This window comes from Cetorhinus maximus, chromosome 6 (genome assembly GCF_964194155.1).
Source record: "Cetorhinus maximus chromosome 6, sCetMax3.hap1.1, whole genome shotgun sequence".
NCBI lineage: Eukaryota > Metazoa > Chordata > Chondrichthyes > Lamniformes > Cetorhinidae > Cetorhinus > Cetorhinus maximus.
This window is the reverse complement of record NC_135884.1, coordinates 28,484,991-28,501,624: the sequence shown is the minus strand read 5'-3', so window position 1 is coordinate 28,501,624 and position 16,634 is coordinate 28,484,991. Positions and strand designations below refer to the sequence as shown.

The 16,634-nt window shown below is 42.2% G+C and overlaps 1 protein-coding gene across 4 annotated transcripts in view; it reads left to right on the top strand.

The window, feature by feature from the left end:
• LOC144681669 (serine/threonine-protein kinase WNK2-like) overlaps positions 1-16,634 on the top strand; it is a 225,598-nt gene that overhangs the window by 144,871 nt on the left and 64,093 nt on the right. For all 4 annotated transcript variants that reach the window (XM_078543481.1, XM_078543480.1, XM_078543479.1 and 1 more), the window contains exons 12-16: positions 8,128-8,186; positions 8,856-9,021; positions 9,111-9,227; positions 9,360-9,530; positions 10,828-10,858. In XM_078543481.1, coding sequence (XP_078399607.1) covers positions 8,128-8,186; positions 8,856-9,021; positions 9,111-9,227; positions 9,360-9,530; positions 10,828-10,858 — 544 coding nt within the window. The remainder of the gene's footprint in view (positions 1-8,127; positions 8,187-8,855; positions 9,022-9,110; positions 9,228-9,359; positions 9,531-10,827; positions 10,859-16,634) is intronic.

Genomic DNA, 16,634 nt, shown 5'->3' with positions numbered 1-16,634 from the left:
GAGCTTTTACTTTCCACAATAATCTTTGATGTGACACCTTATCAAATGCCTTCTGGAAATCCAAGTATAGTACGTCTACTGACTCCCCTTTATCCACAGCACATGTTACTCCTTCAAAGAGCTCCAATGAATTGGTTAAACACACTTTCCCTTTCACAAAACTATGCTGACTCTTCCCGATTACCTAGAGTTTTCCTAAGTGCCCAGTGATAAACTCTTTAATGATCAACTCTAACACCTTCCTCATGACAGATGTCAAGCTAAAGGCCTATAGTTTCCTGTTTTCTGCCTTCCTCCCCCCTTCTTGAATAGAGGGGATATGTTTGCTACTTTCCAGTCTTCTGGAACCTTTCCAGGATCTAGGGAATTTTGGAAAATTAACACCAAAGCATCTACTACTTCATTAGCCACCTCTTTTAAGACCCTAGGATGAAGTCCATCTGGACCTGGAGACTTGTCAGTGGAGACTCCATCAGTTTGCTCAGTACCGTTTCCCTAGTGATTGTAATTTCACCAAGTTCCTCTCTCTCCTACACCACCTGATTTAAAGCTATTACTGAAATGTTTTTTGTATCCTCTATAGTGAAGACAGCAGCAAAATATTTGTTCATTTCATCTATTTCTTTATCATCTATTTACTCCCCATTCTCACTCTCTAGAGGGCCAACACTTACTTTACTTACTCTTTTCCTGTTCAAGTACCTGTAGATACTCTTCCTATCCGTTTTTATATTTCTAGCTGGCTTCCTCTCATACTCTAATTTCTTTCACCTGATTAACCTTTTAGTCATTCTCTGTCGTTGATTCTGATCAATCGCCTGACCTGCCACTCATCTTTGCACAGTTACATGCTTTTTCCTTAAGTTTGATGTTTTCCCTAACTTCTTCACTTAACCACAGATGGTGGGTCCTCTCTTTAGAATTTTTCTTTATGGTAGGAATATACTTATTCTGAGTATTCTGAAGTATCCCCTTAAATGCCTGCCACTGCTTCTCTATTGATCTATCCCCTAGCCTAGTAACCCAGTTCACTTCAGCTAGCTCAGCTTTCATACTCACATAGTTGCCCTTAATTAAGTTTAAAATAGCCTTAGACCCACTCTTCTCCCTTTCATACTGGATGGAAAATTCAGTCATATTGTGGTCGCTGCTACCTGGGGTTGCCTTTACTTGAGGTCATTAATCCTGTCACATTACACAATGTCAAGTCTAATATGACCTGCTGTCTGGTTGATTCCAGAGCGTGCTGCTCTAAGAAAGCATTCTATGAGCTCCTCATCCAGGCTACTACAGGCAGTACCTGGACTTGTGAAACAATTGGTTCCTGCAGACCCCACCTTAAGTCAAAACATCGTAACTCGGAGCTGATTTTCTCATAAGAAAAATGTTATAAATGGGGGATTGATTCCTGAACCAAGGCCTGATATCCTATTTTCACCAAAATAACCCAGAATTTTGTAGTCGGATGAATTATAGAGTAATATATCAACATTGATGTATTTATGTTATGAAAGTTTGGAAACAAAGATTCGCTAAGTAAAAATAGCGTCAGTACAGCAACTGAGCGTCTTGAGTCCGGGAGATGGGCAGCACAGAATGTCAATGCACATGTATGAACATTTGAACTTGTTCACTGGCGTGGTGTCGTAAAGTTAAAACTGACGTGGGAAAGTCAAAATAAGGTGTCAATTTATAAACATAAGTGCCATTCATCGTAACTTGAACGTAATAAAGTCTAGGACTGCCTGTACTGCCAATCTGATTTTTCTAGTTTATGTGTAAATTAAAGTCATCCATGATTATTGCTGTCCCTTTATCACAAGCACCCAATATTTCTTCTTGTATACTTTGTCCTACATTGTGGTTACTGTTGGGGACCTGTAGACCACTCCCACTAGTGACTTCTTTCCTCTACTCTTCCTCATCCCCACCCAAACCAATTCTACACCCTGATCTCCCGAACCAAGGTCATCTCTAACTATTGCACAAATGTCATCCTTGTTTAACAGTGCTACCCTTCCACCTTTACCTAGCTTCCTATTCTTCTTGAATGTCATTTACCCCTCAGTATTCAGGACCCAATCCTTGTGCAGCCATGTCTCGTAATGGCTATCAGATCATACTTATTTACTTCAATGTGCGCTATCAATTATTTACTTCATTAAGAATGCAGCGCACATTCAGATACAGAACCTTTGGTTTTGTATTTTTGTGTTCTTTGTAAGTTCTAGTCTTGATTTTTGGTGCATTCTTAGGTTTTTTTCCCTCTTTGTTCCTTCCTGCCATTCTCTGACCCTCATTTCCTATATTACTATTTTCCTCCCTTACCTCGGCTCTACTGTTTGATATACCACATCTTTCCACATTTGATCCCTTGCCCCCATTATTTAGTTTAAAACTCTCTTTACTTCCTAGTTATGTAGTTAGCAAGAACAGTGGCCCAGCATGGTTCAGGTGTAGACCATCCCAATAGTACTGATCCGGAGCCCACTTCTCCCACACCATTCTTTGAGCCCCTTATTTATCTTTCTAATTTAATGTACCCTATGCCAATTTGCATGTGGCTCAGGTAATAATCCAGAGATTATAACCTTTGAGATTCTGCTTTTCAATTTAGTGCCTAGCTCCTCATACTCTCCTTGCAGAACTTCTTTCCTAGTTCTTCCTATGTTATTGGTACCTGTCGTCATCGGTCCCTCGGAATCTGTCAATCTTGTTGAGACTTCTGATGACTGAGGAGCCTAATTCTGGATCCGCATGTTCTTCCACAGTGGGGACACATTTTTTGCGCAGGGGCGTGGAAATCGCAGCCCCAGGTTGGCTTCCTTCACCTTCTTCTGGCGCAGCCGTTCCACCTCGCTGTCAAACTGCTGAGCCTCAAAGTGGTTTGTGCCTTGATGTACCAGGTGGTTCCATGCTGAGCAATTGGCAGCATTCTCCTCCCAGTCAGTTGAGTTAATGCCTTTGTGCTTTAGAGCATCCTTAATCATATGTTTATACCTTTTTCTTGGGCCGCCCTTTGAGCATTGGCCAACGGAAAGCTGTGAGAAGAGAACTTGCCGAAGGAGGCAGCTTTCGGGCATCTGGATGCAATGGCCCGTCCATCGGAGTTGGTTCTGCAGGAGCAAGGCTTCAGTGCTGGTAGATACAGCTTCATGGAGGATGCTCGCATTCGTCTAGTGGTACTCCTATTTGATCCCCAGGATTCGATGCAAGCACCGCTGATGGCAACTCTCAAGGATCTTAATGTGGCATCGGTAGACAGTCCATGTTTTGCTGCAGTAGAGAAGGGTGGTTGACACAATGGCCTTATGAACCAGAACCTTTTTGACTTTCAAAGGTTCCTGTTGTCAAAGACATGTTGGGGCAGCTTGAAGAAGGCAGTGCTGGCACAGTTGACTCGGTGTTGGACTTCCTCATCAATGGAAGTCTCTTGGGAGAGGTGGCTGCCAAGATAAGGGAAGTGCTGCATGTACTCCAGAGCCACTCCATCTACATGGTACCTACATGGACCATGACACCCGATCCTTCCCCCCCCCCGCCCCTACTGCAAGTTACTCTCCAGCCCTGAGCAGGTGTCCCGAACCCTGGCACCAGGCAGGCAATGCAGCCGCCTGGACTCTCGCTCTTCTTCAGAGACCAGTGTCAATTCCCCTCTATACTGTCCCCTCTATACTGTCCACTGCATTCCCTTTTGCTCCCCACACCTGAATGGGTCCCTGTACTACAATGCCATGGTCAGTTCGCTGATCCACCCTGCAGCCCCCACTCTCATCCAAACAAGCTGAGAGAACGTCAAACCTACTGGACAATTGCAGTGGCTGACACACCTGTCCTGTGGGTCCCCTTACCTGCCTCACTTGCAGTCACACCCTCCTGTCCCTGACCACTGACCAAAGCAGAAGACCCTATCCTAAATAGGCTGAGAGAGTTGGGTATCTTTACTCTACGAAAGTAACATAACGAAGTGACAAAACTTAGTCATTTGGTAGTGCCGGACTTGAGTATTGCTGAAAAGAGAGACATGTCGAAGCTTTTCGTCTTACATTCATCAGGATACTTCGTAAGAATAATTGTATAAGGGGAAAACAAAAATTTATACTGTGTGAGAAAAGTGTGCTGATTGGTTGGCAAATGGCCTCTGGTAGAGGTATTGCCATGGAGAATATACCAGTGATGATGACTGACACTTAACTGCCAAATATTGTTTGAAATTTAAACCAGACAGCTTGACCCTGATTGGTTAAGGCATTGCCCTGAGGAATGAGTCAGTGAATGGCCGTCACTTATTTTGTTTAGCTGACGTAGGCATAATGCGTGCATATGTTCTTTTAACTGCAAAGTCAGTCTGTTGTTTTCCCCTTATATTAGTGTTCTTGTGAAGTGTCCTGATGAGTGCAAGACGAAAAGCTTTGACATGACATAACTCTGCACATGCTGGTAGACCGAATTAGGTTAGGAAGGAAAGGGAGAGATGCATGTAAGTTATCTGATCTTAAAGCCATTTGCTAAGAGAACTTGTGGGCGGTATGAAACTGTCAATCAGATTTTTTTTTCGCTGCTTCTCTTTGTATTCTGTTCAATTCTACTTAACTTTTTTTAATGGTGAGTTCTGGTTAGATCATTGGGAGCACTAGTTTTTAAAACATTTGTGAAGTCTAGTTAAGGTAAAAAGAATTTGTATTTATGTACCATATTTCATAAGCTCAGGAAATCTCAAACTGCTTGACAGCCAATGAACTATTTTTGCATGATAGCCTCAATTGTATATAGGCAATTTGTGTGTAAAGCAATGTTCCACAAACAGTAATGAAATAACTCACCAGATGATCTGTTTTTTTTAATCATGTTGATTGAGGGATAAATGTTAAATTGGACATAGGACATAGCCCTACTCTTAAAATAGTGCCATGTGGTCTTTTATATTTGCTTGAGGGCAAGAGGGCTTTGGTTTAATCTCTATCAAAAAGACAGCATCTGCAACAGTGCAGCATGGCCGTAGTATTACGCTGTAAATGTAGAGTAGATCAGTTTAAATGGCAATTAACCCAAGTTTCCTATAGCACAAATTGTGCTTTTGGATTTGCACCTGTGCAAGAGCCAAGGCAGGGGCATTTGCAACTGCCCTCAGCCGGAAGTATACTGTGGATGATCCATCTCGGCCTCCTTCTGAGATTCCGACCATTATGGAAGCCAGTCTTCAGCCAATTTCAGTCCATGTAATATCAAGAAATGGCTGAACACACTGGATACAGCAAAGGTCTGGGCCCTAACAACATCACAGCCACAGTGCTTATGACCAATGCTTTGGAACTTGCTGCGCTTCTAGACACGCTATTCCTATACAGCTACAGCAATGGCATCTACTTGACAATGAAATGAATTGCTCAGATACATCCTGTCCACAAAAATCAGGACAAATTCAATCCTGTTGGTTGCTGCCCCATCAGCTTACTCAATCATCAGAAAATGATTAAGGTATCATTGACTGTACTATAAAGCAGCACTTGTTTAGCAATAATCCACTCAATGCTTAGTTTGGGTTCTGCCAGGACCACTCAGTTCCAGATCTTGGTACAGCCTTGGCTCAAACGCGGACAAAAGAGCTGAATTCCAGAGACGAGTTGAGAGTGGCTGCCCCATGACATCAAGGCAGCATTTAACCAAGTATAGCATCAAAGAGCCCCAGAAAAATTGAAGTCAATGGGATTCAAAGGAAAAACTCTCCAATGGCTGGAGCCATATATATCACAAAGGAAGATGGTTGTGGTTGTTGGAGGCTAATCATCTTAGCCCAAGGGCATGACTGCAACAGTTTGTCAAGGCAGTGTTGCAGTCACAACCATCTTCAGCTGCTTCGTCAATGACTTTTGCTCCATCATAAGGTCAAAAGTGGGGACATTTGCTGATGGTTCCACAGTGTCCAGTTTCATTCGTAACTCCTCAGATAATGAAGCAACCAAACATACTTGCAGCAAGCCTTGGGCAATTTTCAATCACAGGCTGATGTGACAAGTAATATTGTGCCGTACGAGTGCTAGGTATTGACTACCTCCAACAAGTGAGAATCTAACCATCTCCCTTGATGTTCAATGGAATTACCAATGTCTAATCCCCCATCATCAACATTTATGTCACCAACAAGGCATAGGTCAGGAGTGCAGCTCCAACATTGCTCAAGAAACTCTTCACCATCCAGAACAAAATAGCCCACTTAAGCATTCACTGTTTCTACCACTGATGCACTTTGGCTGCAGTGTACACCATCTACAAGATGTACTGCAGCAACTCATCAAGGTTACTTCAATAACACCACCCAAACTCCTGACCTTTAATGATTGGAAGGATGAGAACAGCAGTTGCATGGAAACGTCACCACCTGCACATTGCTCTTGAGTCAGACTATCCTGACTTGGAAATAAATCAACATTTCTTCCTCCCTACTTAAGTGCTGTGGGAGTATCTCCATATGAGCTGTGTTTCAAGAAGGTGGCTTACCACAGTTATCTTAAGGGAAATTAGAGATGGGCAATGCATGCGGGGCTCTCATGCAATGAACAAATTTAAAGAAAAAAAAATCTTCCTCAAATTAGCAGGGATCCTCTGGCAACCAGTAGACTGGTGTCAGAGGTGCTACTGAAAATGATTAAGCATGAGACTTTATCAAAAAACCCATGTATGGCTACTTTGCAGAAATGTGCAAAAAATCTGAAACCAGACATTTTTTAATTCTAAAAGCTACGACATATAAAATGACAGAATTGCAGATATATAAATATGTTTATGATTACTGAGGCGTAAACTAAATGCACTCTGACGTTAAGATGAGAATCAGCTTAGATTCTAAATTCTGTTCTTGAGTGTAACAATTCCACTATGGAACAAATTTATTCAGTGAAATATATTGACTTCAAATCATATATATCATTGTTGAAATACCTTGACTAATTAAAAATGAAACTTATTTGCAGATGCTCAATCCTCAAGTTTCAGTTCACTATTCGATTGAAATAGGAGTTCTACCACAAAGGCATCAAATAACAATTGTGCCAGAGCAGCCTTTAGTTTTGCCACCACTTCTGGCTGAAACTGTTCCAGCAACTGGTACCTTCTACACTGAACAACGAGTACAAGTGCAATCCAGTGATCTCCCACAGTCAGTGCAACAAACAGTGCCAATGCAAGTCAATATTCCTCAGTTGTTAAACCAACAGCACAAAGATACTCCTTTGTCAACAATGCAGATCTCTACAGATGTTTCTCAAAGTATACGTTTAAATTTTGTTGTTGGAGAAACTAATTTGAAGGCGTCGTTCACAATTAGTTACTTAACATATGGGAACAGAAATAGGCTATATGGCCCTTCAAGCCTGCTCCATCATTTAACAAGTACAGGGCTGTACCTCAACTTGACCTCTGCTTTCCTGTCTGACTCCCTTAAAAATCTATAAATCTCAGCCTATAAATTGTAAATAGCTGAGGCTCAATAATAAGCCCACTGTACTCCACCAGTAACACCCAGCCAATCTGAAAATAATCCACTCGTTCCTACTCTGTTTTCTGTCCTTTATCCATGCTAGTATATTACCCCCAATCCCATGAGCCCTTACTTTGTGCAACAACCTTTTGTATAACACCATATCAATTATTTCCAGGTGATGCAGTGATACAAATAAACCATATTCTGTTCTGTGTGGTAGAAAAGGTTCTGTTGTGAAAGCTTACGCTGCTTCATTCTTACTTGCATTGTTACTTGACTGAGAAAGGATGTAAATAATCTCTTCCTTGGAGACAGTAGTGGGTGCTGAAGTTTTCATTTTTCAGATCCTCTCCTCCCATAGTGAAGCATCCTTTTATTACTTGTTGCCTTCCTGATGAAAGCAACTACTAGTTGGAAATTATGGATTAGTCCCAATTTATGTTTTCTTTGTTTGGACTTCAACTATATTGTGGAAACATAACCGATCACAAAGTACTAATGCTATCAAAAGCTCTACCCTTTAATGGTCCTTTCTCTGCTTATTTTAACTGCACAAGAATTGCTAAAGTAGTAAAGTAAAACTTCTTCGAATGTTTGAGATTTTGAATTGTTGCATTATAAGGCTGTTGTTTTGTTTTTATAAACAGGAGAATCAACTGCAACAAGACAAGCAACAGACAGCAACATATGGTGGCTGTTATGAAAAGTAAGTAATGTGACATCCAGTGTAATAACTTATTCAAACTCTTTAAAAGAGGTAGTCTAAGGGAGTTCTTTTATTGAAATTACTTTTTTAGTTTTAGATTGGAAATAGATAAACAAGGTAAAAAGTCTATTGACATTCTTTAAAACTTCCAGTTTCCTTCAAGAATTTCACTTCTTCATTGTTGCTGGATAATGTCCTTGTGTGCTTCCTTGAAGTATAGAACAACTGCATACTGCCTGAGACTTGATGCAGAGTTCCATGACCATGGAAAAACCACGCAATCTGCCACGTATCTGGCAGCTGCGGCTGATAACATGTCTCCTTTGAGTTGCACATTAGATCAGCCCTTAGTCTAAAGTTCTGATTAATATTTATTCAGTGCGGTGGGTTATCCCTATTGGTTGTATCAAAGAGCTGCCTGACAAAGAGCAATCATTTCATGTTTCCTTGCAATTAAGTATGTAGTTTTTTTTAGCATTTATGTAGTTTTTAAGCATTAAATGGGTAGCACATGGCATCTAGACTTCCTTTTAAGGAATCCTAGCTAAGTAGCTTTGTTTTGAGCAAGATACAAATAAAATAAGAATGGTGAAAACTGAGAGATTCATGTTTCGGCAGGGCACACAGCCTTAATATATTACGTTTCTGTGATTATTTGCCTCCAAACAGTATATGTTCTGATGCTGCTTCAGGAAAAGAGATGAGTGATGGATACGAAGGAATTCACGCCAGTGGGAAACAGGAGAGCAAAAGTTCAAGGAAGCATCATAAGAGGTCTACACGCACTCGTTCACGTCAGGAAAGGGCCAGTAAGCCAAAGCTGACTCTTCTTAATGTGAGTATTTAAAAACCTTTTATGTAAAGGCCTGACAATTGGTAGCTTTAGTTATCTTAAATGCACAACTGATATTCACTTCCTTACAGGTGTCAAATTTAGGAGATAAGATGGTAGAATGTCAACTGGAAACTCATAATCACAAAATGGTAACCTTTAGATTTGATTTGGATGGTGATGCTCCAGATGAAATAGCAAACTATATGGTAAGTTTTATAACTTAAAGAAATAGGTGAAAATGTAACATTTGGATTTGATTTATTGAAACATAAACAATTTTCATCAAATGAAGAAGAGAACAGGTAATTTTAAAAGATATTTTGTCGCTTTGTTAATAGGTAGATAATGATTTTATACTGGAAATTGAGAAGGAGATTTTCATTGAACAGATGAAAGACATAATGGATAAAGCAGAGGATATGCTCACTGAAGAAACGGGGGTAGAAAGAGGCTCTACTCTCAATATAAGTTTCCAGCAAGTTGCTGGCAAGTCTGAAATTGAGGGTCAGGTTTGTAACTTATTTTGGTGTTTATTGTACTCTGAATAATCAGACCATACCATTTGCCTTCTCTGATTCATCTGATAGTAAATGGATAGTTGGTGATTGACTAAATTCAAAACAAGTGAAGAGGTCACTCAGTAGAGCACATACCTTTGCCACACTCCGTTAACTCAATGTTATTGCCATTACCTAGCACTTGAGGTTTTTCCCTGCCTGGTTAATGCTCTGTAACTAGAAAGCTGAAAAATTATTAAGGGCTTCCGTCACACTACACAGGCCAATCCAGATCCAACAATCTGCTCTGAAAACTCTACTCATGTTTTGACAGCTGTGACAAATTGCATCACAGCAGCTGAGATAATCTACAACATGATAACACAATTAGCAGCCTTGTAAATAAAACAACCCACAATGTTCTTAAAAAAAAAAGTCTATTTGTCCTATTTCCCAATGTTAACGGATTCTTTTTAAAAAAAAAATCCAGGATCCGGATCCTCGTTTTCGCCAAAAATTCATCCGTTCTTCCTTGGGCCATGCCCTATATGTATGCAGAGATTCTTTGAAATCCGTCCATTAGTTTTTGAGATATGTTGTTTACAGACACATGGACTAATGGGCGAAAACATTACCTTTAGTGTCAGACTTAATAAGAATGAAAAAAATTGGATTGTAGAATGCTTGCTGAAAGAAAATACCAGTATTAGTAAATGCTGCTGTTTTCCCAATTTGTTTTCAAATTCCAGATGTAGTATTACCAAAATATCAGCTAGGTGCATTAGGTCTGGGTATATTCACAGGTTCTCAGAGCATAATATTATTTGATAAAAATGAATTCAGACATTTTACTTATGATAGCAAACTAGGAATATTGCGGTTCAGTTCAACATTCCAAATTTGGACAGACTGACGACTGTCTTAAATCTAAGATTCTAAGCATCATAAAACAGAATTTTACTCTGTTACAGTAATTTATTTAAGACAGTGGTGCAAAAATAATAGTCTATGTAAATGCGAATTAGAGTGAAGGTTTTAGGTTTCTTAGTTTGTGTTCCCCTGACTGTAGCCTGAAATGAAATAATCATTCTAAAGTAATTTTCTATCCCTTGTATTTTGGGAGGCATTCAGAAATGTTAATAATCTGTTGACGGTGATCTTTTGTTTTAAGTAGGATTGTGGTGTTTTGCACTTTGGTTTTTGCTCCAGGAAATGTTTGTATGAAGGTGGGTCCTGCATTAGAAAGGCTTTGCCTTATGTGCCTATAGGTCCTAGTCTAATGCTTGCACCATTTTCCTTGTTATTGTAGATGCCAGCTTCTCAACAATGCCAACAGAATGGTAAGCAATGTTAAATACCTTCTATTGAAAAACTAAACAGTTTATGAAGTTTATTATTTTTTTGAAGGAGATCAGTATGTTTCAGAAATGCATGTCATGGGCGATGACAATAACACCTTGCATTTATATAGTGCCTTTAACATAATAAAATGTCCCAAGGCATTTCACAGGAGCAAAAAGGAACAAAGTTTGATGTGGAGCCACTGAAGCAGATATTAGGCCAAATGGCTAAAAGCTTGGTCAAAGAAAGCAGTTTTAAAAAGTCACTTAAAGGAGGAAAAAGAACACAGAGAGGGAAAGGGAGTGAATTCCAGAACATGGGGCCTCGGTCGCTGAAGGTAGGGGCACCAATGGTGCAGTGATTAAAATCAGGAATGCTCAATAGGTTGCAATTTGCTAAACACGGCAATCTAGTGTGATTGTGCGTCAGAATGAGAAAACCGAGATAGGTGCAAGGCCATGAAGTGATTTTAAAAACAAAAATGGGAATTTTAAAATTGAGGTATTGCTTAACCAGGAGCCAGTGTAAGTCAGAAAACATGGTGTGGATGGGTGAATGGGACTTGGTGCAAGTTGGGACACGGGCAGCCAAGTTTTGAATAACCTCAAGTTTGCAAAATGTAGAATGTGGGAAATTGGCTAGAACGCATTGAAATAATACTAGAGGTAACAAAGGCATGGATGAGAATTTCAGCAGCAGATAAGCTAAAGCTAGGCTGAAGTCCAGCAATGTTATGGAGGTAGGGCCAGCTGGTCTTGGTGATGGTGTGGGTATGTGGTTGGAAGCTCAACTTGGTGTCAAATATAGCACCAAGGCACTAGTCTGGTTCAGCCTCAGAGAGTGGTCAGGGAGAGTGGAGTTTGTGACTGGGACTTAAGGCTTCTGCCTTTCCAATATTTGATTGGAGAAAATTTCTGCTCATCCAGTGCTTGATGTCAGACAAGCAGTCTATTTAGAGACAAAGGAGGGGTCAAGAGAGGTGGAGGCGAAGTAGAATTGGGTATCATCAGTGTATATACCGAAGTTGATGCTCTGATTTTTGGATGATGTGGCCAAGGGTCAGCACATAGATGAAAAAATGGAGGGTGGCCAAAGGTAGAACTTCAAGGGACACCAGTGATGATTGTACAGGAATGAGAAGGGAAGCCATTGCAGGTCATTCTCTGGCTACAACAGGATAGTTACAAATTAAACCAGATAATTACCAGATGAGAGTGGAAATCCATTGGGGTAGAATATCATGGGCATCCATGTAAAAGGCTGCACACAGGTCAAGGAGGATGAGGAGTAATTGTTTACCTTTATCACACTTAACTAGGTTGTTGTTTATGACTTTAATAAGAACCATTTTGGTACAATGGCTGGAGGAGAAACTTGATTGGAAAGATTCGACAATGAGTTCCAAGAAAGGTTGGCATGGATATGGGAGTTTTGTTTTTATTCAGATGTGGGTGTCACTGGCTAGGCCAGCATTTAATGCCCATCCCTAATTGCCCTGGCGAAGGTGATGATTAGCTGCCTTCTTGAACCGCTGCAGTCCATGTGGTGCAGGTACACCCACAGTGCTTTAGGGAATTCCAGGATTTTGACTCAGCGACAGAGAAGGAATGGTGATATATTTCCAAGTCAGGATGTTGTGCGGCTTGGAAAGGAACTTGCAGTAGATGGTGTTCCCGTGTATCTGTTGCCCTCGTCCTAGATGGTAGTGGGTCGCGGGTTTGGAAGGTGCTGTCTAAGGAGCCTTGGTGAGTTTCTGCAGTGCATCTTGTAGATGGTGCACGCTGCTGCCACTGTGCGTCAGTGGTGGAGGGAGTGAATGTTTGTGGATAGGGTGCCAATCAAGTGGGCTGCTTTGTCCTGGATGGTGTTGAGCTTCTTGAGTTGGAGCTGCACTCATCCATGCAAGTGGAGAGTATTCCATCACATTCCTGATTTGTGCCTTGTAGATGGGTGGACAGGCTTTGGGGAGTCAGGTGGTCAGTTACTGGCCACACGATTCCAAGTGTCTGATCTGTTCTTGTAGCCACAGCATTTATATGGCTGATCCAGTTCAATTTCTGGTCAATGGTAACCCCCAGGATGTTGATAGTGGGGGACTCAGTGATGGTAATGCCATTGAATGTCAAGGAATGATGGTTAAATTCTCTCCTGTTGGAGATGGTCATTGCCTGGCACTTGTATGGCGTGAATGTTACTTGCTACTTGTCAGCCCAAGCTTGGATGCTGTCCAGGTCTTGCTGCATTTGGAAATGGACTGCTTCAGTGTCTGAGGAACAAAGAACAAAGAAAAGTACAGCACAGGAACAGGCCCTTCGGCCCTCCAAGCCTGCGCCGACCATATTGCCCGTCAACTAAAACATTTTGCACTTCCAGGGTCCGTATCCCTCTATTCCCATCCTATTCATGTATTTGTCAAGCTGCCTCTTATACACCGCCAACGTACCTGCTTCCACCACCTCCTTTGGCAGCGAATTTCAGACACTCACCACCCTCTACGTAAAAAATTTGCCCCGCACATTTCCTCTATAGTTTTCTCCTCTCACCTTAAATCTATGTCCCCTAGTAATTGACTCTTCCACCCTGGGAAAAAGCTTCTGACCAACTACTCTGTCCATGCCACTCATAACCTTGTAAACTTCTGTCAAGTCACCCCTTAATCTCCGTCGCTCTAGTGAGAACAATCCGAGTTTCTCCAGCCTCTCCTCATAGCTAATAACCTCCAGACCAGGCAGCATCCTGGTAAACCTCCTCTGCACCCTCTCCACGCCTCCATATCTTTCTGGTAATGTGACGACCAGAATTGCATGCAATATTCCAAGTGTGGCCTAATCAAGGTTCTATACAGCTGCAGCATGACTTCCCAGCTTTTATACTCAATACCCCTGCCAATGAAGGCAAGCATGCCATATACCTCCCTGGCTACCTTATCCACCTGCGTTGCCACTTTCAGTGACCTGTGGACCTGTACACCCAGATCCCTCTGCCCGTCAATGCACTTAAGGGTTCTGCCATTTACTGTATAATTCCTGCCTGTATTAGACCTTCGAAAATGCATTACCTCACATTTGTCCGGATTAAACTCCATCTGCCATTTCTCCGCCCAAGTCTCCAACCAATCTATATCCCATTGTATCCTTTGACAATCCTCTTCACTATCTGCAACTCCTCCAATCTTAGTGTCGTCTGCAAACTTACTAATTAGCCCAGTTACATTTTCCTCCAAATCATTTATGTATACTACAAACAGCAAAGGTCCCAGCACTGATCCCTGCGGAACTCCACTAGTCACAGCTCTCCATTCAGAAAAGCACTCTTCTATGACCAAGCCAATTCTGTATCTATCTTGCCAGCTCACCTCTGATCCCATGCGACATTACCTTCTGTACCAGTCTGCCATGAGGGACCTTGTCAAGGGTCTTACTGAAATCCATGTATACAACATCCACTGCCCTTCCATCGTCGATCATCTTTGTCACTTCCTCGAAAAACTCGATCAAGTTAGTGAGACACGACCTCCCCTTCACAAAACCATGCTGCCCCTCACTAATATGCCCATTTGCTTCCAAATGGTAGTAAATCCTGTCACGAAGAATCTTCTCCAATAATTTCCCTACCACTGATGTAAGGCTCACCAGCCTGTAATTTCCTGTATTATCCCTGCTACCCTTCTTAAACAATGGAACAACATTGGCCATTCTCCAGTCCTCTGGGACCTCACCCGTAGCCAGTGAGGATGCAAAGATTTCTGTCAAGGCCCCAGCAATCTCCTCCCTTGCCTCCCTCAGGACTCTGGGGTAGATCCCTTCTGGCCCAGGGGACTTATCCACCTTAATATTCTTCAAGACGCCTAACACCTCTTTTTTGATCTCAACATGATCCAAGCTATCTACACACTCTTCCCTAGACAAATCAACCGCTAAGTCCTTCTCTTCGGTGAATACTGATGAGAAGTATTCATTTAGTATCTCTTCCATTTCTTCTGGCTCCACACACAGATTCCCACCTCTGTCCTTGAGTGGGCCTACCCTTTCCCTGGCTACCCTCTTGCTTTTTACATATGTATAAAAGGCCTTGGGATTTTCCTTAATCCTGGTTGCCAGTGACTTTTCATGACCCCTTTTAGCCCTCCTGACTCCTTGCTTAAGTTTCTTCCTACTTTCTTTATATTCTCCACGGGCTTCATCTGTTCCCAGCCTTCTAGCCCTTACGAATGCTTCCCTTTTCTTTTTGACTAATCTCGCAATATCCTTCGTTATCCAAGGTTCCTGAAACATTGTGCAATCATCAGCGAACATACCTACTTTTGACCTTATGTTGGAAGCAAGGTCATTGATGAAGCAGCTGAAGATAGCTGGGCCTAGGACGCTACCCTGAGGAACTCTGGCAGTGATGCCCTGAAACTGAGATGGTTAGCTCCAACAACCACAACCATCATCCTTTGTGCTAGGTATGACTCCAACCAGTGGAGAGTTTTCCCCCTGATTCCCATTGACTTCAGTTTTTCTGGGGCTCCTTGATGCCACACTTGGTCAAATAATGCCTTGATTTCAAGGGCAGTCACTCTCACCTCACCTTTGGAGTTCAGCTGTTTTGTCCATGTTTGAACCAAGGCTGTGATGAGATCAGGAGCTGAGTGGCCCTGGTGGAACCCAAACTGAGTGTCAGTTAGGAGATTTTTGCTAAGCAAGTGCCACTTGATAGCACCGTTGATGGCCCCTTCCATCACTTTACTGATGATCGAAAGTAGACTGGGGCGGTAATTGGCCGGGTCGGATTTGTCCTGCTTTTTGTGTACAGTACATAGCTGGGCAATTTTCCACATTGCTGGGTAGATGCCTTTGTGTAGTTGTACTGGAACAGCTTGGCTAGGGGAGCGGAACGTTCTGTAGCACAAGTCTTCAGTACTATTGCCAGAATATTGTCAGGGCCCATAGCCTTTGCAGTGTCCAGTGCTTTCAGCCATTTCTTGATGTCATGTGGTATGAATTGTATTGGCTGAAAACTGGCATCTGTGATGCTGGGGACCTGCAGAGGAGGCTGAGATGGATCATCTACTTGGCACTTCTGGCTGAAGATTCTTGGAAATGCTTCAGCCTTACCTTTTGCACTGCTGTGCTGGGCTCCCCCATCATTGAGGATGGAGATATTTGTGGAGCATCCTCTAGTGAGTTGTTTAATCCATTGGTTGTAGGATTGCTTAGCTCTGTCTATTGCTTTCTGCTTATGCTGTTTAGCATGCACGTAGTCCTGTGTTGTAGCTTCACCAGGTTGATACATGATTTTTTGGTAAGCCTGGTGCTGTTCCTGGCATGCCCTCCTGCACTCATCACTGAACCAGGATTGGTCCCCTGGCTAGGTGGAAATGGCAGAGTCAGGAATATACCGGACCATGAGGTTACAGGTTGTGGTTGAGTACAATTCTGCTGTTGCTGATGGCCCACAGTGCCTCATGGATGCCCAGTCTTGAGTTTCTAGATGTGTTCAATATCTATCCCATTTAGCACAGCGTTAGTGCCACATAACACAATGGAGGGGATCCTCAATGTGAAGACGGGACTTCATCTCCACAGGGGTTGTGCAGTGGTCACTCCTACTGATGCTGTCATGGACAGATGCATCTGCAATAGGCAGGTTGGTGAGGATGAGGTCAAGTATGCTTTTCCACCTTGGCTACCTCACCACCTGCCACAGACCCAGTCTAGCAGCTATGCCCTTCAGAACTTGGCCAGCTCGTTGTGTAGTGGTGCTACCGAGCCACTCTTGGTGATGGACATT